The 26,414-nt window shown below is 30.9% G+C and overlaps 2 protein-coding genes across 7 annotated transcripts in view; both read right to left on the bottom strand.

The window, feature by feature from the left end:
- Nucleotides 1–3,313, bottom strand: part of Pvr (PDGF- and VEGF-receptor related) — a 67,337-nt gene extending 64,024 nt beyond the window's left edge. The window contains exon 1 of the mRNA XM_076621052.1: nt 3,072–3,313. Within this exon, the coding sequence (XP_076477167.1) occupies nt 3,072–3,132 (61 nt within the window). The 5' untranslated portion in view covers nt 3,133–3,313. The remainder of the gene's footprint in view (nt 1–3,071) is intronic.
- Nucleotides 3,314–11,294: 7,981 nt separating this feature from the next.
- Nucleotides 11,295–26,414, bottom strand: part of ZnT77C (Zinc transporter 77C) — a 29,766-nt gene continuing 14,646 nt past the window's right edge. For 5 of the 6 annotated variants that reach the window (XM_033347962.2, XM_033347961.2, XM_033347964.2 and 2 more), the window contains exons 2-8: nt 20,884–21,076; nt 17,824–17,949; nt 16,797–17,095; nt 15,246–15,487; nt 14,363–14,541; nt 13,523–13,609; nt 11,295–12,480 (exon numbers count right to left, since the gene is read on the bottom strand). In XM_033347962.2, coding sequence (XP_033203853.1) covers nt 12,061–12,480; nt 13,523–13,609; nt 14,363–14,541; nt 15,246–15,487; nt 16,797–17,095; nt 17,824–17,949; nt 20,884–21,072 — 1,542 coding nt within the window. In that variant the 5' untranslated portion in view covers nt 21,073–21,076 and the 3' untranslated portion in view covers nt 11,295–12,060. Of the gene's footprint in view, nt 12,481–13,522; nt 13,610–14,362; nt 14,542–15,245; nt 15,488–16,796; nt 17,096–17,823; nt 17,950–20,883; nt 21,077–24,457; nt 24,585–26,414 lie in introns of all 6 variants that reach the window. The other variant, XM_076620779.1, reaches the window with a different exon arrangement.

Here is a 26,414-nt window from a genome sequence, read left to right as displayed (position 1 = left end):
TGATATTCATATTAATCTTTTTTTGTTACTTGATCCTACGCATGTTATGAATGGTTTTACAATACAGATTTAGGTTTCTGTAGACTCTTTCGCGTTCTCTATCTAATTTATTTCAAATTTTTTAAATAGGCCAGGAAAATATGTGGGTCATGTAATTAATTACTATATTGTTGCAACTTTTGAAAATAGTTTTGACAAACTTTCGTTATGTGTTCCGGATTGCAATTTTGCATGAATATGAAATTGTGATCGATTAATAGTTTTCTTAATAATTTCTTAATTATCACTATTCGAATGAAAATAATAGGTGTCCTATACTCGGGATCAATCAACGGGAATGTAGATAAATAAATTCCTTAGAAGCAAAACTGATCTCAACTCCATTTTTTACTAATTTCTCAATTACGATATTCAAGTACAATATACAATTGATATTTAATTCTTAAAAAATAAATATGGTATTTCCATAATTTCATTTATAAATGACATGATTATTAATATTAATATAAAATATTACTAATAATATAGTAATATAAATAACAGTAAATTTCAGGATAAATTGAAGAAATAATGCTTGCAATAATGGGATATAATCATTCTATTTTTCAATTTTTGAGTTAGTCAATATAGCTTCTACATGATTCAAATGCACAAATCATTTTCTATATAATGTCACTTTCTATGTAACAATGAAAACGAATATATCTAGGAATATCTTTAACATTTCTCATTAATTGTAAATATTTAATTAAAACAAATATTGAACGTTCCAATTACATTATACGAAAATGCCACTGAAAGATGTTTACTGAAACATTTCCAATAATCAAATGATAATCTCAGAAAGCTTTCGTTTCGTAAATTATATCATTGATTTATTGCCTATTGTAACGTGCAAAGCATCACGAGTTTGATGATTCGTTAAGAAACAGATAATGTTCAAATGCTTCTCGTATGTAATTTGCATGATTGCTACGCATTAACTACACGTTTCTGTTCACAGTTCTCCTGTTTCAAGTACGAGAGAGTCCAATCGAAACTAGTATATCTGCGAATCAGGAAAAAACATTCCAAAGTATTGTATGATTCATGCGATAGTGGCTTCAAATGTTTTTTTTAGATTGGTCTATCTTTATGTATATAAAGTTCTGTATATAAGTTCTACTACTGTCTATAAGTTCTATAGTTATGTATATAATGTTCTACTGTATAGTAGAACTTGGTTTATATTAATTCGTTAAGTATTTAACATTTAACTATGTGAACGAAATTTTATTTACAATTAATGCCTGAATAACTGAACGCTGACTGAATCTCTATTATCTGAACTACCGAGTACCACTCATACCAATTACATGAACGAATGGAATGTATTTGTGTCTATTTATATGTATCGAAATGATTTTTCTCGATTTTTTTATTACTCGAATTAATTTTTGTTCATTTATTTATCTATATTTATGTCACGTGGTATTAATTAATTAGACGAGTATTGTGTTCACAAATTCATTTCCAAAATCATAAGGTTCGAAACATTATTATATGTATATTTATGAGCAAATGTTTGGTGGAATCCATTTATATGAATGTAAACTCTATTAGCTGTCCGAAAAATCACAGATACTGTAAGAAGGGAAAATTGAATGAACTTGTACTACATCCATACAGTACACGAATGACCTGATTATACGAATCAGCTTATCCCCAACAGATTGGTATAAATGGTATTTTACATTATTGCATAAACAGGTCTATAAAAATATTCGCGGCTTTAAATATCCTTTATGAATATATTATGTTGTGTCGAACATTTTGAAGTTTCATTAACGTTATAAGTATGAAACTCGACTATCTTTGTTATATTGGTAAAGTTAAAAACAGAACTGAAAAAACATATATATATCTACATATACATATATGTTTTTTCAGTATATATGTTCAGTATGTATAGATATATATGTCTTTTTCAGTTCTGTTTTAAACTTTGCTAATATAATAAAGATAGTCGAATGTCGAATTTATATATATATTATATTATATTATATTATATATATTATATAAATTATATATATAAATGATCTATATATATATATAATATATATATTAAATAAATACATAAATACATAAATATATATATATAAGATTAAAGTTTTATTTTTTCAATTCTCTTACGACTGTTTCCTAATTATAAATCTCAATATGAAGAAAGGCAAAATACGAGGAAAGAGTATCTTGGATAAAATTTAACCAACTAACTTAACAAAACTTGAGCACTTACAACAGTTTCATTAAAATTTGTATTACATTCAAAAAAGGAAACAATCAACATTTAAGCCTAAAAGGTGATACTGGAATATAAGGAATTTGCACAATATCATCTAAGTGTCACAAATATCCGCGATCTAGTTCTTATTAATTGTACAGTGTCCTATCAATGATAGTATCCCAGTGATAATGGTACAATTGACAGGGAGGCCATTTTATGTGGAGAGGTAAGTCGAAAATATAAAATAAAATTTTTTCATAGAACGCTTCGTATTTGAAGAAATGAAATTAGAAAAGTTAAGTCAAGTACGCATGGCAAAGCCAATTCTTAACTAAGCATGTTCAAATACTATTTTCTTGGAAATGAGACCTTAAGCAGAAAAATGTTATTTTTCGCTTATTCTTTTTCGTAGAATGACCTTCTGTTGACTGTTTACTCATATCTAGCCGGTATTTAGTTAGATAAGTTCAGATATAACAAAGAAATTTCTAAATTTGATTTTATCGAAAATAAAGCGTCGCGCTGTATGAAAAAATGTTATTCTATATTTTCACTGAATTTTTTCACGTAGAATTACGTTTTTATCGATTGTACCATGATTACTGGAACACCTTGTGTAGTAATATAGTAAATTATTGTGTAGTGGGGCCCACAGGTATGCGATTGAAGTTACGACGACATGTGGCACGTAACAGTAACCTGTTTTCACAAGCGTGACTCAATGGTGACCACGTGATTGTGACACCTCACTGAACAACGAATCGATCGCCAGGGGAATATAGACGACAAGCAAAACAGCATTTACCTCGATGCAGCACGATGACAACGAGTAAGACGACTGATCTTGAAACTTGTACCATTTTCATCTTCTCTATTTATTATCACACTGTGCACCTTCTTATTTATTTACTCTATACTCTCTCTTTCTCTTTCTCCTGTCATTTCATATTTTTGTAAAGAAACACTTATACAGCAAGGCAACCTCATTCACATGGAACCACTCGTTGGAACGAATACACGATACTACACGACTAAAGCATTCCACGCGCGCTTTCTCACTGAAGAACCGAGCGAACAAACGGGTTACGCACGTCCACGATTCCATGAACAAAGCCCCACCCCGACCGATTCCTCGTTCTCTGAGTTATCGGTGACGACATCATCCAGGAGACGACGTTCTTCTCCTTCGTTTGCTCCAATGATCAAAGTTAATCGCGTGAATCGAAGCTCCGAAGTCGCCAATGACGATTTCTACTACGATTGAGTATTATCAAAACAAGCTTTCATTTAAATAATTTTTCAAATTGAAATGTTGACTTTATTTGTTATTTGCTTTGTTCCTTTATCTTAAATAACGTTATTTCGATAATAATATACTTAGAAAATAAATTATTTAATTGAATAAATATATTTAGTGTTTTATTTGATATATCTATTATCAATCACAAAAGTTTACATGCGCTCCTCAAATAAATTATAATAAAAACGTTAGCTTTACAAACTTTTTTGACAGATTAAGATATAACGTTGTTAAAATATAACGTAATTTATTTACTTTCAGTTTTATTAAGTAAAAGATATAAATTACAATATTATAACAATTACATACATCTGTTATATCTGCATGAAGTTATAAAACTAGTAGGCTTAATATTATATTATAATTTTATGCTTAACCCTCCTCCCCTTACGTAAACATCAACAATATCCTGAAATTTCCTTGGCATTAGAAATATTGAAGATTTCGTAATTTCTACCGTAATTTTATCTCAAGAATTTTATGAAGTAAATATTCTAATTTTTGTTAAAAAAGATTAGTAATAATGTGTATAGTAATAAAACTGTTGCCACGTAAGCATAAATAATTTTGTAACAAAGTGCCTTTCTAATTTCTTTGGTAAATCAGGTACACATAATTTGATAGGTATATGTAGAGTAACGTGGGCTTTCATGATTAAACATAAATATCAGTTATTTAATTTCACCAAAAATATATAAAGGTGTTTATCTATGGTACACAGAATTTTTATTCGAAAACTTTGATGTGTAAGTCTACGTACATACATTCTTTTTATTTAATATTTACTAATGTTCGCGTTGCTTGATACAATGAAATATTTTTAGTGTCTAGTTGTTTTTAAAGTGTCTAAAGTGAATATTTTTCGTCAATAGATATGTAGTGACTACAAAAAATATTGACAAAAGATATAAGGATATATGTGAATACTGTTTGCTGCTCTACTCTATTCCTTATGCGTTAAAAACAATTACATACAATAGAATACCGCTTAGCGCGGTGTTCGTGTAATGAGATTGCAAAATTGCCTTAAAAAAGGCCTTATATATATTTACACGATGGCAAATTCTAGAGGTGCAGAGGCATATTATTGCCTTAAACATATAAGATAATAATTGATTTATTGTTCTTGCTTTCTGTACTTGTTTTCAAAATTGACTCATTCTTCACATGCAAATATATGGGTTTTTGAACTTGACACAAAGATCATACATACGTATTAACCTTTTTACGAGGAGGAACATTTCACCTATTATGTGAGGTTATTTGTATGCAGAATTAGCAATGTTGCTTCAAAAAAGAATTTATTTTACTTCTTGCGCTGTAGATCTCATATAACATTAAGAATTCGCATAAAGCAGAACGTGTCTGCCATGTTACAGGGAGTTCCACCGTACTTGTTGGATAGAGGATTCTATCTTCTATAACATTATTACTTAAATCGGTCTATAGTAATCAGAAAAAAGGTTTCATCGTCGATAATGGTTACTGATAAACAAATAAATTTCCATTTATTCATATTGATTAATATAAATAGCGGATATGGTAAGTAAGCTGGTAATAATGGTTATGATAACTAAAAACAATCTCCGTCATTGATAATGAATACCGGTAACTAAAAGTTGTTATTATATAATGTTTATATTATGTATAATAGTTATTTCTAACTAGAACACCTAAAAATTAATATTCTTTAACCATTTAATTTTTTGAAAAATCTCTTAAAAATGTAATGATGCATTCTACTGTTTTCCGTTTAAACAAAAATTAATTTTTTCTCAATAGCTTTTTACTAATTGTCATTTTTTAATGTTGGTAATAATAAATAAAGATGTTATTCCGTTTTCAAATTTGAACCTGTAAAGATAATTATATAAATAATTCTACATAGTATGTTTTTTATCTTTTTAAATGTATCGTTTTTCATCTTTAGTTAGAATGATCTATCTATCGTGTGCTAAATATTATAAGGAGTACTATTGTATATTTTATACATTTTTACACATTATGTGAATTCTGCCCATTTTATACTTTTAAATTTCCCATAAATGTTTAAAAGCCCACTAATTATACGAATACAAAACACAGACACTATAACTGTTTTAAGTTTAAAGGATGTTTTAAGTAAAGTAAACTTAGTATCACTAAAATAGCATTCCTATTTCTGATTTCATCAAATTGAGAATGTTAGAAAATGATTTCATAATTTCCCTGGGTATTAAAAATATCAAATATTCATCCACTTTGTATAAAATTATTTAACATTGCGATTATTTCTGGTCGTCTATCTATCAGTGGTAATAGCATAATCTATTAAACTCATATTGTAATGTATTTAGGGGTCAACGTAATTGCCACTTATGAATTAGTGCAACCTGTGTTAAGTGTTCAAACATTTTATTGTATGAAGCTTCATTTATGAATATATTGATATTGAAAATTTATCCACTATATTTATCTACATTATATATTTTCTTTCAAACATTTCAAAGAAGAAAATATAGATTGAAAAAAGTCTTGGGAAAAGTTTACAGGAGAGTAATATACAGGACATAATTATGTTGACAGAAATAATTTTTAACAATTGAAGGTTTTGTAACAATAAGAAAGCAATTTCAATATTTAAACTGTATTTATTGCAAGAAAAAGATATAGGCTTCATAGTGGGATGTAGAAAAATTCATTACTGTGAATATCAGTTGATCGCAAACCTATATTCTAAATTTTAAACTTTCACGATAATCAGATAACGTACATTCCGTGATTCTTCTGATTGCGATAGTGTCTTTAATATACATAGAGAGGAAATGAGAGTACTCACGCCTGTAGGTTTAGCTGTTCCACAGTATAGGTGCTACACCATGCGGCCAAGTGCTGAAAGTATTCCACGCTAGCATATACAAGAACCTATTTAGTTCCATCACAAACGAGGTATATTCGCCGTGGCTCCACGCTGTAAGATCCTTTCATTGTACTGTTCGACGGAAAATTTTTTTTACGTTTTTATACTATTACTTTATATTATATCATCTATATTTTATATTTTATAGTATATTATTTATATTATATATTATTCTGTAATTTATTTGTTTATTTTATATTATTTTATACTCTATACATTTTTATTCTATCTATTTATTTTCACGACCGTAATCAAACATGATTTCTGCGTTTCTCATGTATGCTGATGTTCGTTTGCATTGGGTCTGCTCGTCCGTATCGACATTGTATATGAATATGATTCGTTGGCGACTACTCGTTGACCAGGCTACATAGTCAACTCGATTTTATCATTATCAATCCTATCCTATTGCCATACCGATTAAAGCCTCGTCTCAAATCGTAATATCGAATTTCCACGATTACTTGAATTTTTTGAACAATACTCTTCTCATAGTTTTTCCGAGCGCGTTTCTTATAGCACAGTCCCCTTAAATAATTTTACTAAAGAACTGGATCATTCCCTCTTACATCTTCATCCACGTTTTCATAACCTGTGTGCGTATATCATATCACGATTTAACAACAAGCTCTGATCAGTCTGAGTAATACCGATCGACCTTCACAATCAAATTATTCCGCCAATCCATACGTCTCACCCATGTGCAGACAACTAAATCATTCTTTAATGAATCAGAAATTTACAAAGTTGTAGTATTTGTAATTACGATCGACGATCCAATCAGTTCACCAACCACTTCATCTTACGGATGTGTTCGTTCTTGCGTTTAGGTTCTGTTCTTCCATCAGATCCCGAATTCGATAACGATCGTTTTCTGCTCTTTTTCGAACTTTCTGAATCGTGAATTACGACTCATTCAGGTGAAATATCAATTTCACATACTGTATGTGATTTTTCTGTAGAAAAATCTACCCGCGAACGGGACAATCGCGGTGTGTGTATGAAATTTGTGTAAACATTTTTTATATGTGCTATTATTTCTTAATTATTTATGGAGGCAAATAAAATTATTTATGGATTTTAATGAGTAGGCAGGTATAATGTTTAATCTACAATTTTTCTTACAGAACATCGTGCAGGATGATTTACGTCTTCAAATGTCATAATTTTCTTCTCTACCTATACGAAGTAAGCTGCTGCCCAAGTATCGTTCGATTTGAGGATACTTGTGCATCTCGCTGCTTAGGCTCACCTACTTTCGTTCGTGTAAGGAAGTTTGCTCGCGCACAGGAATATGTCGCTTCATTTTTAATTGTCAATAACTAGAAAAAAGCCGAAAAAGCAATTTTTTAATTCTCGATTTCCATCTTATTTGAGCTTCAAAAATCATTCCTTAAATTTTTTTACGCATGTAGCCAAATAACCTGTATATTACATGTTGCCTTGTAATATACAACTGGTTTATGTCTTGTAATAAGCAACTTACCAATCTCGAGCGTGTTACTTATTTTCAGGCAAAACTGTAATTAATTGTTGAAAGTATCAAAACAAAAAAGATACTATAGCATTCTAAGTAATCTTGAATTGGTGATAAATAAGAAGGAAAGAGTGAACCACTTCTTACAATTCCTAAAAGACATAAACCAACTAATCTAGCAAAATCAACGCATATACTGTAATTGATATCTACTATACACAATATGTCCATTATATCGTACGCCTTTTTGTTTATCCAATACCAGATTAATCTAATATACAAATTATACAAGCTTATCGTCTCAATCCGTGCGTCTTATAATATTAAATTGCGGGTTGTGTTCATATATCCTCTTATAGATATAAACTAATTTGTTATTTCAAAGTTAACGAATTCTTACTGATCACTGCACAAAAATATATATGAAATACATATATACATATACATATATAAATATACAATATACATATATTTATTACATTAATTTATATATAATTATATAATATATATGATATAATACATTATATTAATATGTATATATATATATATATATATATATATATATATATATTTGTACATAGTAACTTATATGTGTAAATATACTTAATTTACAATATACTTAATTTTAATATACTTAAATTACAATAATTTAACTTAAAATTTAAAAAATTTTTTAAATCTGATTTAGAATTAAGTGAGTATGCTGTCTAGACGGTTCCGTGTTGCAACTGATTATATCTGTCATTTGTCACTCGTCCTCACCATGAACATAACACTTCGAAAAATCTGTAAATCGTAAAAATCTTGAGAGTATATGGAAGGTGAAACCTAACTAGTAACTAATACCCTCAGAGATGGATGCGACCATAAAGAAATAAAATAAAATTTAAAAATATTTAGTAATAGATATCGAACAATATTCTTACAGTTATTCTGGTATATACTGTTTGTGTTTCAATAAATTACAATCACTTTGTCTAATTTTCAGTTGCTGACAAGTACCGTTCAGTGCAATATTTTAAAAGACAATTATTGTAATGTTTGATCAAATAAATTACCAAAACACGTTAAACGGGTTCATACAAGTTGTCATCAATACGAAGAGCAGCATCGTGCACTTAACAGAATAGAAAACATTTTCAATTCATTTTCAATTTCTAAGGCAATAAAATTTGTTAAAGCCATGCTAGCTTTGCAAAGCTTTGCAAAAAAGTTGCAAAAATGCGACTCAACTTATTCGTAATTGTATTATTTATTTCTGTTGTACTTATTTCAACGTGATTTCTGATGATTTGGAATCCATCTAAATCTGTAGGTCTCACATGTCTCCAATTGTTCCAAAAATCATTGTTATTTACTCTGCATATACGTACAGAAGCATTGGAATACTAGCGTCTTAACGCTGAAAACAAAGCCCTTTAAAATTTTGTACGCAAGTACCACAATGACACATGTTTATTGTTTAACCTAAAGTAGTCGCTAATAATCTTGCAATTAATATGACTTTAAATACTAATAATAACAATATTAACATAAAAATAGTAAATAAACTAATAATAACATAATAACAAAATTTATGTATGACTTTTGTTAAGGAGTCGAACGGATATGGTGCCGCGATGTAGCCACCCACTGTTGATCGTTGCGATTGTTAGATGATCCTTCTTTCGATCTTCTTCTGTTCTTCTATCTTTTCTTTCCCTTCTTCTCTCACAAGACGTGGAACAAACAATAATACGCGCTTATCACCTTTGTCAATCGCTAATGATTAACCGTTTCATCGTTCCATCGACTCCCGAATTCAACTATTATGACTCTAGATTAATATAGATTATTATTTTTGCAGCGGTAATAGCGTGTCAAAAATTGTTAATACAGAGACTTTCCTTCGGGTGATTCGTGAAACTGCACTTATTACCAAACAACCACTGTATGTCCTCGTCAGGATAGTTCCAACTATATAAGTTGATAGCGTTTCGCACACAACAACTTCACATTTTTAATCATTTATGAAAAATTTGGGGATTTATAAATGTACAGAATACACATAATATATAAAACATATAAAATACCCAAAATATAGTACTCATTATAATATTTAGTACATAAAAAAATTTTTATTTGTCACATATCTGTTTAGTTTCTGTTTCTTCGACCAATCGCGGGGAGACGTAATCGCAAGGAGAGACGTCAACGGGGGTCGTAAATCCCCGTTACGATTATAACAATCGACACCACGAATTGATCGATCCCCTGATTTCCGTTGAGATAATAGGGGTGATTGAGGTTGTATAACCCTGTGATTCACAGAATTATAAATTATATGTTTCCAGCACTTAGATTACACTGACGTAGAGAAATAAGTAATTAACAACTTGTCGCACGAAGCTAAGATAGATATGTGCGTTAGAGCAGGGCTCTTATAATTAGATTTAGTGTATTAGTGGACGTAGCACTATGAGATTTAGGAGAGGAAATGTATGCTCGACAATACCGAGACCGACTCTCGCGTTATGCTTAGACTGCCCCGCTGGGCATTAGCGTATACTTAGTAGTTGACTTTTCCAACGATGTAGAAGAAGTAAAGCTGAGTGACGATGCTGTGTCCGAGGAAAGCTAAGGATGGGTGGGTCTAGCGCACGGGACCGATGTTATTTAGGAGAGTGAGGGAATAGGCTTCGTTTTTAATTGGTTAAACGAAGGGTCTTAACTGCCCTCGACAGAAAGTGGTTAGTGGGAGGAAAGTTGCAGCGCACGTGAGAAAACTAACTTTCCCTTGTCCCGCCGTGGTAGACAATAGTCTTTAGAAATGCTTCGGACACAGATGTTTGTTTGTTTTGAAGGACCTTAGCAGGCAAGTGACTCGGGTTTATGACGGGTGCTTAAGGATATTGAGGGTACGCCGTACGGAAAAGCGGACATCTGGTGTCCGTCTGGCCCGCGGTGTGTGACCTGGGCCAGGCAGAGAGGCCCGGCGTAACAGTTTCATTTACAAAAAAAAAATTGACACATAGTTACATAAGATACATAATATGCACATAAATGCACATCAATAATAATTTTATATGCACACAATATTGCATAATATGCAATAAGTGTGTAACATGTACTGATACAACAATAATACAAATCGGCTGCTTTGTATAAATGTACAATAAATAGCAGTTTGGGAATTTTCAACAATAAAGATGTCGTTATGCTTGGATACAAACATATCGTAAATATGTCAATGTAAATTATATCAAGTCATTAGGATACGTGGATTGTCTCTCAAAAGATAAACTAATCAATCGCAATTTTTGTAGATTTAAGAACTTCGTCACTTGGATAAATGATTAGTGAAAAAAGTGACTTATTTTCATAAATTTATTTGTTATGTATACAGATATCATATAAATAGTGATAAATACCAAGGTAAATTTAAACAAATAATATTTATAACATCATTGCATTATTATAATATTCCTCGTACTTTTCAGTTTATGGAAATACATAATCAGTAGCTTCTAAGTGCTTCTTTAGTACTAGTTTCCAGTCTTTCTGTTCATATTAATAAATGAAAATACTTTTCTTAACCATTGTAAATAACCTTCTTTCATTCTATTGAAATATAAAGTAGAACTTAATATCGATTATTATCAGAAACGCTACAAACTTTTGGGGATGTCTAGTAATATTTATTAAAATATTGTTTCTGGACCATAGAGTGAGAAATCTATTTTGCCGGAAACTTCCTCGTACCTCTATATATAACTCGTTTGAAAATCAACATTGATTGTTAAGATTGGGTCATTAGGGCCATAACTGTTTAAAATTAGATCACCTCATTTTTAAATTTCTAATTCCATCCTATTTTATTACTCGTATTAATATTTATCATTGAGAATGTAAAATATACAATTAAATTAATTATTTTATCATAGTTATCTATATTAAATTAAATTTTATTAAACGAAATCAATTAAAAATTCATTTAACTAAAAATTCAATAATTATATTTCTAATGTTAAAAAATGTTTTCAGTATGGACAAAATACACAGATCGGTATGCAGGATTTCTCACTCAATATAAATACAATTGAAATATGAAAATTCGCAGATTCCAGCAGGATTAAAAGTTAAGATACTATCTCTAAATTCTGTTCATCGTGACTCGTAATAAACGAAACACAATTTTCATCATTAACATTTACTACATTTATCGCATAAAGACTGTTATCAATCGCTTTATCTTTGTTATTGTATGTATCTTCATCTCTCTGCTGGCACGAACGTCCGTCAGGCAAATTTTCGTTCGATTGACATGATTTTGAACCTTCTTCGTCATAGATAGTAAATCTTTTTAGATCGATGTTTGTGGAAGCTGGAATAACCTGCTTTTTTTCTAGTTTCTTGTTTATGGATTGTGCTTGTTGTTTGGTTGATAAGTCTGAACATGAATCTTCGATGAATTTTTCTTTCGAGCAGCATTGAGATGAACTGCAGTGCTCGCCATGACAACGTATCAAGCAATCGGCTTTTTCCGTATTTGGTCTCAACTGTTAAATTAAGAATTAATAAAATAAGGAAAATAAAGTAAGGAAGATTCTTTTTGTTTTTTACTTTAGTGTTAATTGCTTGAGTATTTAACATATCGTAGTAATGAACATAGGATAAAACGACAATATTTTGTTAATCAGATTTATAGAAGAAAAAACATAATGCTCACACACATAAAATGGGAATGGCATTTCCTTCTTATTCATTCTCAATCTATAAAAATCAGCATTCTATGGAGTTGTGGCAATTTTAATGATCTTTCAGTGATCTCAAATACCTAAATCTTAATTATTTCAAGTTACAACATTTGTGTGAAGTGATATTTCTACTATAATTGTGTCACTTTTTAAGTTTAGTTTATATATGTCAACAAATTATTATCTTAAGTTATGATAATATTTGAAAACTTTTACTATATGGTAAGATTAATCGACAGAAAATACGAAATAAAAATATTTAATGGAAAATTTCATTAAGAAAGAAATATATTTTCCGAAAGCAAACAATAATCATTTATCATACCAGGAATAAAAACGTACGAATATCAACGTACAAATTTACATAGCTATTTTTGAAAATATAATAAACACTCGATGTAAAGTATTTTATTCAAAATATACATATTAAAAATTATCATAATTCCTTGGGACAATTTTCTGAATATCGCTCTTTATGTTTTTGGCTAATAAAAATCATAATAATAATAATAATCGAAAGTGCTACAAACTACAACCACTAACAAATAGTCGTCGAAAGCGACACAACTCAAAATATGAACCAATCCGAACAATCCGTAAGAGAACGATTTTTTCACTTAACCACGAAAATTCAACATTTATGTGTAGTTCAATAATTGGATGAATAATTTAGCACTATGAAAGTTACAAATATGCCGAATTATCGTAATTTTAACATAGGTATAATATATAATCTTGTAGATATGTAATATCAATTTACATTTTACATCATATTTATACATGTTTGATTTCTTAATATTCTTTTTTATAATTCGTGTCTATTTAAAAATATTTGCTTACATACCTTATAAAATTCCGGCTGTATTGTAACTTGAGTTATTCCTATCTGTATGAAAAAGGCTGTTACTTCGTCGGTAATACTGGCATAAACCTGTGCAACAGAGTGTTATTCCTTATTCAGTACACCCACTAAATGCAGTAAACTAATGATGGGATCAAGTTCGGATATGGACTAATTCATCCGAATCAAATCCAATACTAAGATTTACCCGTGCATTAACTGTTTTCGAGGTATGTTACCTGTGTTTCTACTCGTATTTTTATTATTAAAGATGGACAATGTCGTGATTATATAATGGTTTGTCCATTGTAAGTAAGGTGCTTGTCAAGTATTGGATCGTCGCAAATTGATTTCGAAGCTTGGAAGGACTACTTGCACCTTTCAAAAATCTACTTATAACCACTTCGATGTTCGAACAAATTGAATCCCTTACAAGTAGTAAAAAACATGAAAGTCAGAAAGGCATTACCATTATTAGAATTTCATTAAATTCTTTTAACTAGACAAATTCCCCAGAAATTATAGGCAATAAATAAGATTCCTATAAATTTTATTTGAACGTTTGCATTTGTAACGAACCGGAAAGATGAATTTAGCGAACCAAAAATTTCTGATAAAGTGCTTGTATAGTTTTGGACTAGCGTTTGCCTGTACGTGAGAGTACCTATTTTTATTTAGTACCAGTCAAAGTACTTGTGGGGGATTCGAATCTTTTACATTTAGGTTCAAGTTTAAAACTTGAAAAAGTGGCAGTTCGTTTTCTCAAGACTCTAATCTAATTTAATTGGTTAGTGTTCGAATCTACTTGCGATGTACTTAAACCCATCACTGTAGGAAACTCACCATTGGATCCAAGAATATGATGTGAACCGTAGAGATTATCTTCTGCCCTGTTAATTGCCAAACATGTAAGTCGTGTACGTTCACGATACCAGGAAAAGCTTCTAGTAGTTCTCTCTTAAGAGAATCAATGTTTATGTGATTAGGGATTGTTTGCAGCAGTATCAGTCCAGATTCTTTCACTATAATAAAAATTTGCACGCATGTCATGATCAAATTAAAAAGTGCTTTGCTAGAAATTGGATCAATTTTGAATGGAATAAAAATTGTATCAATCAGTTGCATCAATCACGACAGTTAATGTTAATATAATAAAAATGTCTTTGTAAGACAGGAAAAAATATTCTTTGATTTAAACAGAATCAAAGTATGGGACGATTAAAATATTTAAGAGATCACCATAATTACTAATTCTTACACCAAATTCCACTTTTAACTGAAGAATCTCAACAACTATTTCTTATTCCTTCATCCTTGTCACGAAACGCTTGAAAATAAAAAAATTTCTGTTTGATACTCAACAGAACTTCAAAGTACTGCTTCTAAATTCTTATTTTTTTAAATTTTCGATATTTATTTTTCATTTTGCTTCATACACACACACACACACACACACATATAATGACACTCATTCTAATTAGAAATCTTTTTGGTTTCTCTGTTCAAATAAGCAGGATGATCAGAATCATGTTAATCAGAATCGGACTAAATGTCTTATAATCGAGTAATTTTTAGCCATTTCAACGATAGGTCAAACACAGAACCAAAATATTTCCATTCGGAAAAGCTATGTGCGAATAAAGTTTCATTTGGAAATATTTATTATACCTAATATTACCAATCTAACATCTTTCCAATAATTCTTTATTTACATTTTAATACTTACTATATGAATAGCTAAGTGCGAAGAGTGAAATGGCTGAAATAATTGCGAAAAGCGGATCGATGTATTTGGCCACGTTAGAATCGGTAAAATATACTAAAATGGACACGAGAATAACAAAAACACAGCCCAAGGCATCACGACACGTTTCTCGTAGACCTTGGCTTTTTGGTATACCCAGAGGACTTCGCCTAGTTTGCGAGGATAACTGTTCTTCGCCTTCTTTCGCTTGCTGCGAACTGTTCCTAAAAATAGACAACGCATATCTTATCGTTAGTTTCGGAAATCTTCCACATTTCTTTTGAATTTGGATTAGCCAAAAAAATATATGTATATAGTAAAATCATAATTAGAGTGCAGATATTTATGCAAATTCTTATTTTTATGAATATAGTTCAAAAAATGGAATCCAGACGGAAATTTATTTTATCTACTGTGCCATAACAAATATTACACACAGAATATTTCATATATTTTTGAATATTTTGTGCATTTTTGGATTTCTCCATAAATGCAAAGAAATTTATGGTTCGGTCATAATATATTTTTTCTAATTTCTCTATCAAGCATTGAAGAGTTCGATGACGTACACAAATTCTCAAAAGTTTCGAATAATATATTGTTCGCAATAAATTTATTTGTATAGTATATGTCTATACATATTTATATATGTATAGTGTCGTTCGTAACTGAGAACTATATGATTCTATATAGACAAACAAATCTAAAGCTAAAAATAAAATCTTTTCGAAAGAATATAATGATATATATTTTCGAAATACAATGATTTTACTTTTCATAATCATAATAAAAAGGTGCAATAAAATATTACGATGTATACAAATGACTTTTACTTGCACACTTGTAGAATTATTTTGCTGCTGACAAGCGCTTTATCTTGATCACTTTTTAATTTTTTAATTATAAATCAAATTAAGGAACTTCTTCTAAACTTATGGAAAGACTTCTGACTCTAATATAACTTACATCACATTTAAATAGTAACTGTACATAACAGTAATATCATAAGTAATGACATATATAATTGCTACTATGTTTTAGTAGGAATTTTAAATTTATAGTTCGTTAATCTATTTTCATTTCTCTATTTGAATTCTATTGTATAAAAACATGCATTTACGTAAACATACGCAGACTAATTATGTTGTTCAGTAAATTTTAATGTTTTTTCGATTTTGTAATCTTCAGTAGATGATTCCTGCACACTTCTGTAAGCTAAGCACAAATCTGCAACACGTTTTTTTCTTGAAATCTACAGTTTTCGAAAAAATCAATTTTGAAAAAAATTGCAAATTTTCAACTTTGGATATGTTTTGTGCTGTTAGAGTAGCAGTTACCGAGTTGCGGTTCGGACGAAACAATTCTGTGGACTCTTTTGAACAAAATAATATGTATTGTTAATGCATTATAAACATTTAAATATGTTTTCGAAAACTGTCGGTTCTAGGAAAAAACGATTTGCAGATTCGTGTTTAGCCCACAGGTTAAACAGTGTTATCAAATGACATACAGTTATTATATAATATTACATACCGTCGTAGTATCACATCTCCATTCATTGTAACGTGGAGAACAAGACCCTGATTGAAGGTGTATCCTCCAATTAGTATGTAACAAAAAGCATTAAGGAGGATACCACACGCGCCAATTGTGAGAACAGGCATCGGATGGTGCATTTCATCCAAATGATCTATATGCACCAGAGTTTGTAAAGCTTCGACCAACAAAGAAAAGCAAAAAGATGCGAGAAAAACGCAACAAATAAGCATCGTAACGATATCTATTCTCGCCCAGCCAAATGTATTCTTCATCCTCCTATCTGATCGTGATTGCTGAAAAATAAATTTTTTGTTCTTTCACGTGTTCTTTAAATATAATTTAATAAATAGTTCTTCAAATTTCGATCGTGCTTTTAATTATGCGTTGTAGTTTGTGTCGGCGCAATGTCTCGCTAACATTACAGTTCATTTCTTTGGAATGGATCTGGAACAGTTGTTACAGGTGAACGCCAGAACAGGAAATTTAAACGATAAGGTCTGAAACAGTTTCTACTTCTAGTAACTTCTATTCTTCTAGTAACGTTGACGAGATGTCAGCACAAAGTGAGACGGACAATTAAAAACACGATCGAAACCTGAAAAACCATAAATATATCATCCAAACGTCATGGAAGCCTAAGATCTAAATAATATTTTAATAGAGGTTAAAATGATAGGGGATAATAATTGGAGCCTTGAATTCTAAAATGGTTCACCAATATTTTGAGAAAATTAATTTTCTTTAATTCATTGTATTCTTCATAGATACATCTTTGTCATATTTATATTTTTATACATAACCACCTTTTCTTAAAAAAAATCTTGGTAAAACCAAAAGTTGTTTTGGAAATCATCGAATAATTTATTGATATTTAACAAACCAAATATTTATTTTTAATCACTGTCCCAATTTCACTTTTGGAATCTTTGTTTGCAAGCTTTTCGGCGTGTTGGGTATATTTCTGTATTAAATTTTCAAAGCAAAAACGATCTGACTACAAATTGAATTATTTTATTTTTACCTTTGTTTTCGTCGACAAAGACGTCGTAGAACCGCGTTCTTCGCCATTTATGCGAATTACTGAATTTCGTAAGGAACTGGAAACGCTATTTTCACTGTGACTAATGCTGCTTTGACGATGGCTATACTACAAAAAAGAAATATGTTAATACTTAAATTAATTATTGTTCTCTATAAATTGTATTCTCAATAAAAAAATATTTTAAGATACTTTTGAAAGAAAATTCAATACAAAGTTCTTTCTCATTATTGTTTATTTTGATCAATAATAATTGTCGCATTTTCTAATAGTTAAACTTTAGCTATATTCTTGATAAAGTAAACAAAATGTTGTTCGTTTTATATGAAATATTTCACAAATTTTATGGAGTTTTCATATTATCTAATAATAGTGAGATTGGTGGAAGGTACAGAATCAAGAATAATATGAAAGAATCAGTATTTTGAGATATAACGGAGAATACCAGAAGATAAGGGCAATAACTATTTCAGACTAATAATTTAAGAAGGAGGGAACAAAGGACCAAAAACTAATGGCGAGGTACAGACGTGCAAACGATAAGCAAGGAAATAAATTTTAATTTGAAAGAGAAAGAACGAAGGTGTAGACTATATGAGGGAGAAAAAGAAATTGTAGAGTACTGAAGAGTAGATGCAAGGAAATGAAAGCAGAAAGAAGAGGAAGAGAAAGAATATGTTTTAGAGAAATGCGGTTCAAGAAAGGACTGGATAAAGAAAATAAGTAGGAAAATAAAGAAAAGGGAAAGGGAGTAGGGAGGATAGAAAAGTATGGAGAGGAAGCATACGAAGAGGATAGAGAATGAGTTAAAATAACTGATAGAGAAAGAACCATACAAAGAAAAGGAGTGCTGTACAATGCGATACTAAAAATAATAGGAATAAATGGCGAACAAGACCATAGATGATTTAGGTCTCAAAACAAACAAATATATTTACTATATGTAGACGTATATAGGTTATGTTAAAAGCAAATATAAGGATGTAAAACCAAACCCCCTAAAGGCCCAAAAGAGCAAATGAGCTATCAATAAATGATACTCTCTATTGATTATAATATAATAATAGAAATATGAAATTCATATGAATTCTATAACTTATTATGACTATTACTTTTTATAACGATAAATCACTAACATTAATTTATTTCTAATTAGTTTATATAGTTGTAAATAATTGTGTTCTGAATTATAAACATTTGAAACCTAATTTATGCTTTCTTAAACAAATAAGTTAATCGTTTACGTTATTCAGTTTTGTAATACTTGTTTTACAAAGTAGATAATAACATGCATATATACGATTGACTTTAATTGAATACAAATTAAGATTTTTATCATCATGAGAAATGATAACGATAACACAATCTACTCTCGTCTATTATAACTATGTACTCTGCGCATGTTTATACTAGATATTATATTAAACGAAAAACAAACTATATCAATTTCAGAAATTTTATTCTGGAACGCTTAGCGTAAGCAGTTTTGACCAATCACCAGTCAATTTTAGGCAATTGTATTTATGACACACGATTTTTTACAGTCTATTTAGTTTGTTTTAATCGTTATTCCCTTTCTACTTATAATTTTCTCCATATTTTATATTAACTATTTATTTTTGTAGTATATTTTTTAATGGTATTTATAATTTCAAGTAATCCTGAATTTTTTTAGTGTATAATTTGTAATATTTTGTTACAACGAAAATAGAAAGTGAAGCTATATGTGTTTAATTTATAATAAAATATTATTAAACGGAACACCTATATTTATTTATGCTATGTTATAAAAAATTTTGATAACTGTAGAAGCAAGTTATATGGAAAGAGAAACATTTTGTTGAGTTTTGTTATAAAGCATAGATCACGAAATTTTAACTAATTCATAAGGACAAAAAAATTTTCTTCTACATTTTCGTTCTTCTTACTTCTTATTAAAGTAAATAAAATTATGTCAATTACCTTGGGATATTGTTTGCGATGTCATATGGATTTTGCAAAGTTTTGAACCTTTAAATTTTCTATGAAAGCATAACGCATAAACACCTGCAGTCTAATTATAACCAATCTACTATTATTTTTTAAACATACATTACCTAACTAACTTAATTGCAACAATCAGTAGATAATTTTTTATGATATAACATGAGTGATGAATACACGTGTTTTGTTTAATAATATTTACCAACTAGGTTTATTTTTGTTTTAATGAAACATTACAAGTTATACGCTAACGAAATTCATGATTATTAAAAATTATTATTAGTATAAAAAATGAAGTAAATTGTAAATATAAATAAGAAAAAAATTTGTTAAAAAGTTTGAAGATCGAAAAATCATGTGCATCATCGTGCTATGATAAAATTAATCAACTTCTTTGAAATCAAAATCCTTCAGTGTTTTTCTTTTTTCTGATAACGAGATAACACATTTCTGTAGCATCAATCCAATGGTACAAACACACGGTAAGTTCTTACAACGAATTCAAAATGTCACCGATTTGATAAATAAGAAAAATGAAAAAATTATTAAAAAAGATCATATATAATAAAGAATAGAAATAAATGATATGTTATTCAGAATATAAAAATAACAACATAATAATATATTTAAAAGTACAAAAGACTATAGAAAATTATTATCGTCGAGTCAAATAATATTCGGAAACGTAGAATTTAAAATGTTACATATTCATGAAATAGAAGAATTACATGTATTTTGTGCATTTTTTGCATGTTCAAATTTCTCATAAATGTATAAAAATCCACAGTCTACATATATCATATATCATTTCCATTATCATTCAATATTGTAATAAAATTCTTGTTCTTTGATACAGTTGATAAACATCGCAACAGAATTTAATGGATAATATTGACGCTGGCAAACTCAAATCAAAAATCAATTCAAACTTAGGAGAAAGAATATTTCATATACAGGATATGTTTGTTGTTTATATGAAATATTCTTTATTATAGTAGATAGTTGATGATCGTCAAAAAGAATAGTTTGATAAGCTGGATAATTTACGGTGAAACTTACCTTGATGGAGGCGATACAACCAACAAGTGCTATGATGTTGCATAGCATGTGATAGGCATTGAGGAGTAACGTGAGCGAATGAGTCACATGACTGGCGACCATTTCGACGATAAAAAAAGCGGTGGTGAAAAACAGGATCAGGTACAATTGGACGGGCTGCAGTCTTCTGAACCATTCTTTGACAGCCATGATCCTGCAGCAAAACCACACAGTGAACGTTCCTACTTTATTCCAGATACTACACACGTACATATAGAAGAACCACAATTCCACGGTTCTATCTGCTGAGAGATAGGATACCGTTGCTCTCTTACTTTCTCTTATAATTAGAGCAAAATTGCAGTTTTGTGCAATTATGTGATATTTGAATGCAAAAATTCGTGGAATCTACATACCGGATATGCAAAAATATACAGATTGTATATATGCCTTAATACTTTTTTATACAGAGTACAAAGATCCATTGATTAATGTAAGAAAAAGTTGTTCTATTTGAGAGATAGAAATAGTTCTTAAATATTCAAAACGTCTCCGCTTTCGGAATGAACACTAGGCCATTCACATTATTCGCAACCATTTAATTTTGCCTAATGAAATGTTGTCTATCTTTTACCATATCATAGCTATAGTTTGTCCCAGTTATGGAACGCCCTGTATAAAATATTCAAAGTATAAATGATACTCATTATAATATTTAACAGATAAAACAAATTTCTGCTTAGGCTCTATCTTTTTCAATTGTGATCAGAAAATATTGTATTTGAATGAATATCCACACTAATAAAATGTTATACTTATAATACTCTATATATATATATATATATATATATATATATATATATATATATATGTAATATCGTGATATAGTATATTTATAAGGAATGGACAATAGAGATGTTAATCGGACAGAAAAAGACGATTGTTGTTCAACCTGAACTATTCACACCAAACGTACAGAAAACAGCGCAACTAAATAACTAGATAACGACTCGACTTTTACAAAACGCAATCAACACTCTCTCGGCAACGCCACTCGCAAACACTGCTTCTCTGCTCACACTCTGCTTTTCGAATCTCTCTCTGGCCATTGTCGCATTCTATTGTCTTTTCTAGGCACACAGACATTAAACAAAAGCCGAACAATAAAGAAATCTACAACATCAGTCGCCTAATGAACGCGATAGTAAAGATCGAACCACCGCTTGTGAAAAAAGAAATAGTGCAATGCAAAAGGTGCCAAAGGTACGGTCATACGCAGAAATACTGCAACCATACTTTCCGCTGCGTTAAATGCGCAGGCACTCACTCTACTGACCAGTGCGCCAAATCACCGGAAACCCCAGCGAAATGCATCCACTGCCAAGGGGACCATCCTGCCAACTACAAAGGCTGCCCAGCATATAAAACACTATACACGAACAGGTACCCTAAGCTCAGAGCAAAAGAGGTATCCAACCAAACACCCAGCCCGCCGAAATTCACGACTACCCCAACCCCCTCAACCAACCAAACACCCAGTCATACCAAATTCATCTCCACCTCAACCTCCTATCCCCAAGCAGTACAAGGCATCCAAAATAACCCGAACAGCCAAAGGAATCTTCCCCAAAACAGTGTCCCCAACCCACCTAACACAGACAACTCCTCAAGGCTTGAAAAGCTAATAGAGAAACAATCAGAGCAAATAAATCACTTGCTATCGCTACTAACACTCATCGTGGAAAAATTAGCACGCCCCGACGCAAAATAAAACCAAGGCGCATAGCACTCTGGAACGCCAACGGTCTAGCGCAACACAAACTTGAACTAGAACTCTTCTTAAAACACCAGCAAATCGACGTAATGCTCGTATCGGAAACCCACTTCACCGACAAGAACTACCTGAAAATAAATGGTTACAAATTTTACCATACCCAACACCCCAGCGGAAAGGCCCACGGTGGCACCGGAATAATAATCAAAGCAAGTATTAAGCACTACGAACTTCCATCATTCCAGAAAGACTACCTCCAAGCAACAAACGTAGCAATAGAAGACTGTCATGGCACAATCACCACCTCAGCAGTATACTGCCCTCCCAGACACTCCATCGCCAAAGAAGACTTTGATAACTTCCTGGACTCCCTGGGCAATAGATTCATAGCTGGAGGAGACTATAACGCCAAGCACATCCAATGGGGCAGCAGACTGGTTACAGCAAGAGGCAAAAACCTCTTAAACAGCATAATAAACAACAACCTCAACTACCTCACCACATACGAACCCACATACTGGCCCACTGACACCAACAAAATACCCGACCTTCTCGACTTCTTCATAACTAAAAATATCCCATCAAGACACGTCCAGATCAACTCCTCGGCTGATCTCTCCTCTGATCATTCTCCCGTGATAGCAACAGTCAGTTCAACAATCATCGAGAATACACCTAATGGCTCCATTCACAACCAACATACCAACTGGCAGCTCTTCAGAGAAGTCTTTACACACTCAACCTCAGCCTTCACCCCACTAAAAACAAAGGAAGAAATCGAAGCAGCCACGGAATACTTAAACACGAGCATAATAAACGCAATCCGCCTCTCCACACCGACAAAGCCATCTAACAGCAAACAAGAATATCCCCAATACATACTAAAAAAAATAGCAGAAAAGCGTAGACTAAGAAGAGTATGGCAGACCCATAGAACACCGGATGACAAACGCAAACTAAACAACGCAACTAGAAAACTATCCAGAACCTTTAAAAAACTATAAAAACGACTGTTTCCATAAATACCTCGCCAGCTTATCCCCCACAGCCGACTCCAACTACTCACTATGGAAGGCCTCCAGGAAACTCACACGCCCCCCACAAATAATCCCACCTATCCGCCGTCCGCAAGGTGGATGGGCGCGAAGCCCTATAGAAAAAGCCGACCTGTTTGCTAAACACTTGTCAAAAGTATTCAAACCCCATTCCCCCAAAGCCGCCGCGGACGTTACTGAATACCTGCACACCCCCTTCCAAATGTCCCCTCCTATCGAACCCTTCTCCTCTGCAGAGACTATAGAAACAATCAGTCGCCTAAACCCCAAGAAAGCAGCAGAACACGACCTAATAGGCAATAAAGCAATCAAGGAACTTCCCATAAAAGGGATAGCACTCATCACATCGATTTTTAATGCTATCCTTCGCCTGGAACACTATCCTAAGGCCTAGAAAATCTCATTGATTACCCTCATCCCTAAACCCGATAAACCGATATACGAAACCAGCTCCTATCGCCCAATCAGTCTTTTACCTACCCTGTCCAAACTATTCGAGAAGATGCTCACGAACCGACTCCTTCCAATCCTAGAGAACTTGAAAACACTCCCAGATCACCAATTCGGCTTCCGAAAACATCATTCAACAGTAGAGCAAATCCACCGCTTAACTCATACGATCAGCCAAACACTCGAAAAGAAAAAATATTGCTCAGCGGTTTTCCTAGATATCCAACAGGCATTCGACAAAGTATGGCATGAAGGGCTACTATACAAGCTTAAAAAGATCCTACCTCACCCCTACTACTCCATCCTAAAATCTTACCTAACCAATAGACAATTCATGGTTAAATGCCTAGACGCCACTTCCGCAACATTCCCAATAGAAGCCGGCATACCCCAAGGTAGTGTCCTCGGACCCCTACTGTACTCCATCTACACTGCCGCCCTACCTATATCAAACGATATAACAATAGCGACATTTGTATATATATATATATAGTATATATATACATATATATATAGTATAGATATACTAATATATACTATATATACTATAGATATATACTACTATATATACTATACTATATATACTATATATATATAGTAGTATATATATATAGTATATATATATGTATATACTATGTATATACTATACATACAATATATATATATCATATATCATATATATATATGTATATACTATGTATATACTATGTATATATATATAGTATGTATATACATAGTATATAAAACAACATACTATAGTATATCTACTTATAATATAATAAAATAGGATTACATATTTGAATCACCTACACTGCCTCACAAAAGTATTTCAACACTTATCATGTTGTTTTGTTTCTATATTATGTGTGTCATATTGAATATTTTGAAATTTCATTAACACTATAATGGGCAGATTACGGATATTTACGCAAATCCATACTCTGAGAACGTAATAAAAGAATATAAGGTAAATAGAGATTGGTTTCTCCGACAAAATATTATATTATATAGCTTTAGATACTTTTTACTATATGTGTATTCGGCAAATTTTTACACCTTGACACTTTCTATAAGTAAATAAATATTCGCGGCCTAATCGCGATTATCACGATTACACTATTATTACAACCAATTTGAACATGTAGAATTTCAACATTGAAAGTTACGAGATATTTATCACAAACAAATATTTGACAAAAATTTAGAATACAGCATGAATATCTATCTTGAATATACATATATAGGTCAAATATCAAACATAATCCTGCTAAATAATGCAGTTTATTAAAATAATTGATTGTTTAAACACCTTTGTGATCTCTGCTAAATACGTACCTATATTGAGTATCATAATGCAAATTATATGTATATAATACTCAATATAAGTAACTGCCGCATCGCTACGACTTTTCAAACACTTCTAATAATCTGGGAAAAAAATGTTTTTGATTTATCATTTTGATATAAGTTTTGTTAATTAGCTTTTAATTGGCCACAAATTTCAATAGAAGAAATTTCCAAAAAACTGTTTTGATAATATTGTTTTTGTCAAGCCCATCTTGACTTTTTTAAATAAAGCTATGCATTTTCTACTGCATATTGTTGTAGCTGATCTTAAGACGAGTTCAACAACCTACTATGAAATGACTCTGAATCTTGAAATCAAATTACACATTTCGAAATGGTGAGCATCAACAAGAAAAATGTAAATCATATCCATATCACAGAAAGAACGTAAATGGCCTACAGAAATAGACAATCTTGTTTAATATGATATCAAATCATAAACGTGTAATGAACATTAGTTGGGTACTTACAAACTTATTTCTTAGGTACCGCGGAGCCCTGAATTGTTACCGTTAGGTTTTAGATTGTTATATTTATTTATTATTTTCGTTTCAAATGAAAAACACCCAATTCCAATGTATTGTATTTGTTAACACAGTGATCTATTTAAAAAAAAGTTCATATTTCTAACATTTTTCATTATTATATCTCAAAACAACATAGTTACATGATTATAAAATATAATAAGGATATTATATTATTTTTATTTTCCTATGAAGAGCATTTTTATCTCCATACACATTTCATTTTTATAATATCGAATGCTTATAGTCATATGAAAATATTACTAAATGATACGAAATTTAACATATTTCGATCTAATTAATTTAATATAATAAACACAATGGTGTGCAAATATTTTTCGTAATCAATGTTAAAATCGCTTAAATAAAAATAACGTTGTAAACAAAGTACTTTGACATAAC

The sequence above is a fragment of the Bombus vancouverensis genome, chromosome 8 (genome assembly GCF_051014615.1).
Source record: "Bombus vancouverensis nearcticus chromosome 8, iyBomVanc1_principal, whole genome shotgun sequence".
Lineage (NCBI taxonomy): Eukaryota > Metazoa > Arthropoda > Insecta > Hymenoptera > Apidae > Bombus > Bombus vancouverensis.
The sequence above is the reverse complement of the archived record's forward strand: the minus strand, read 5'-3'. Positions and strand labels throughout refer to the sequence as shown.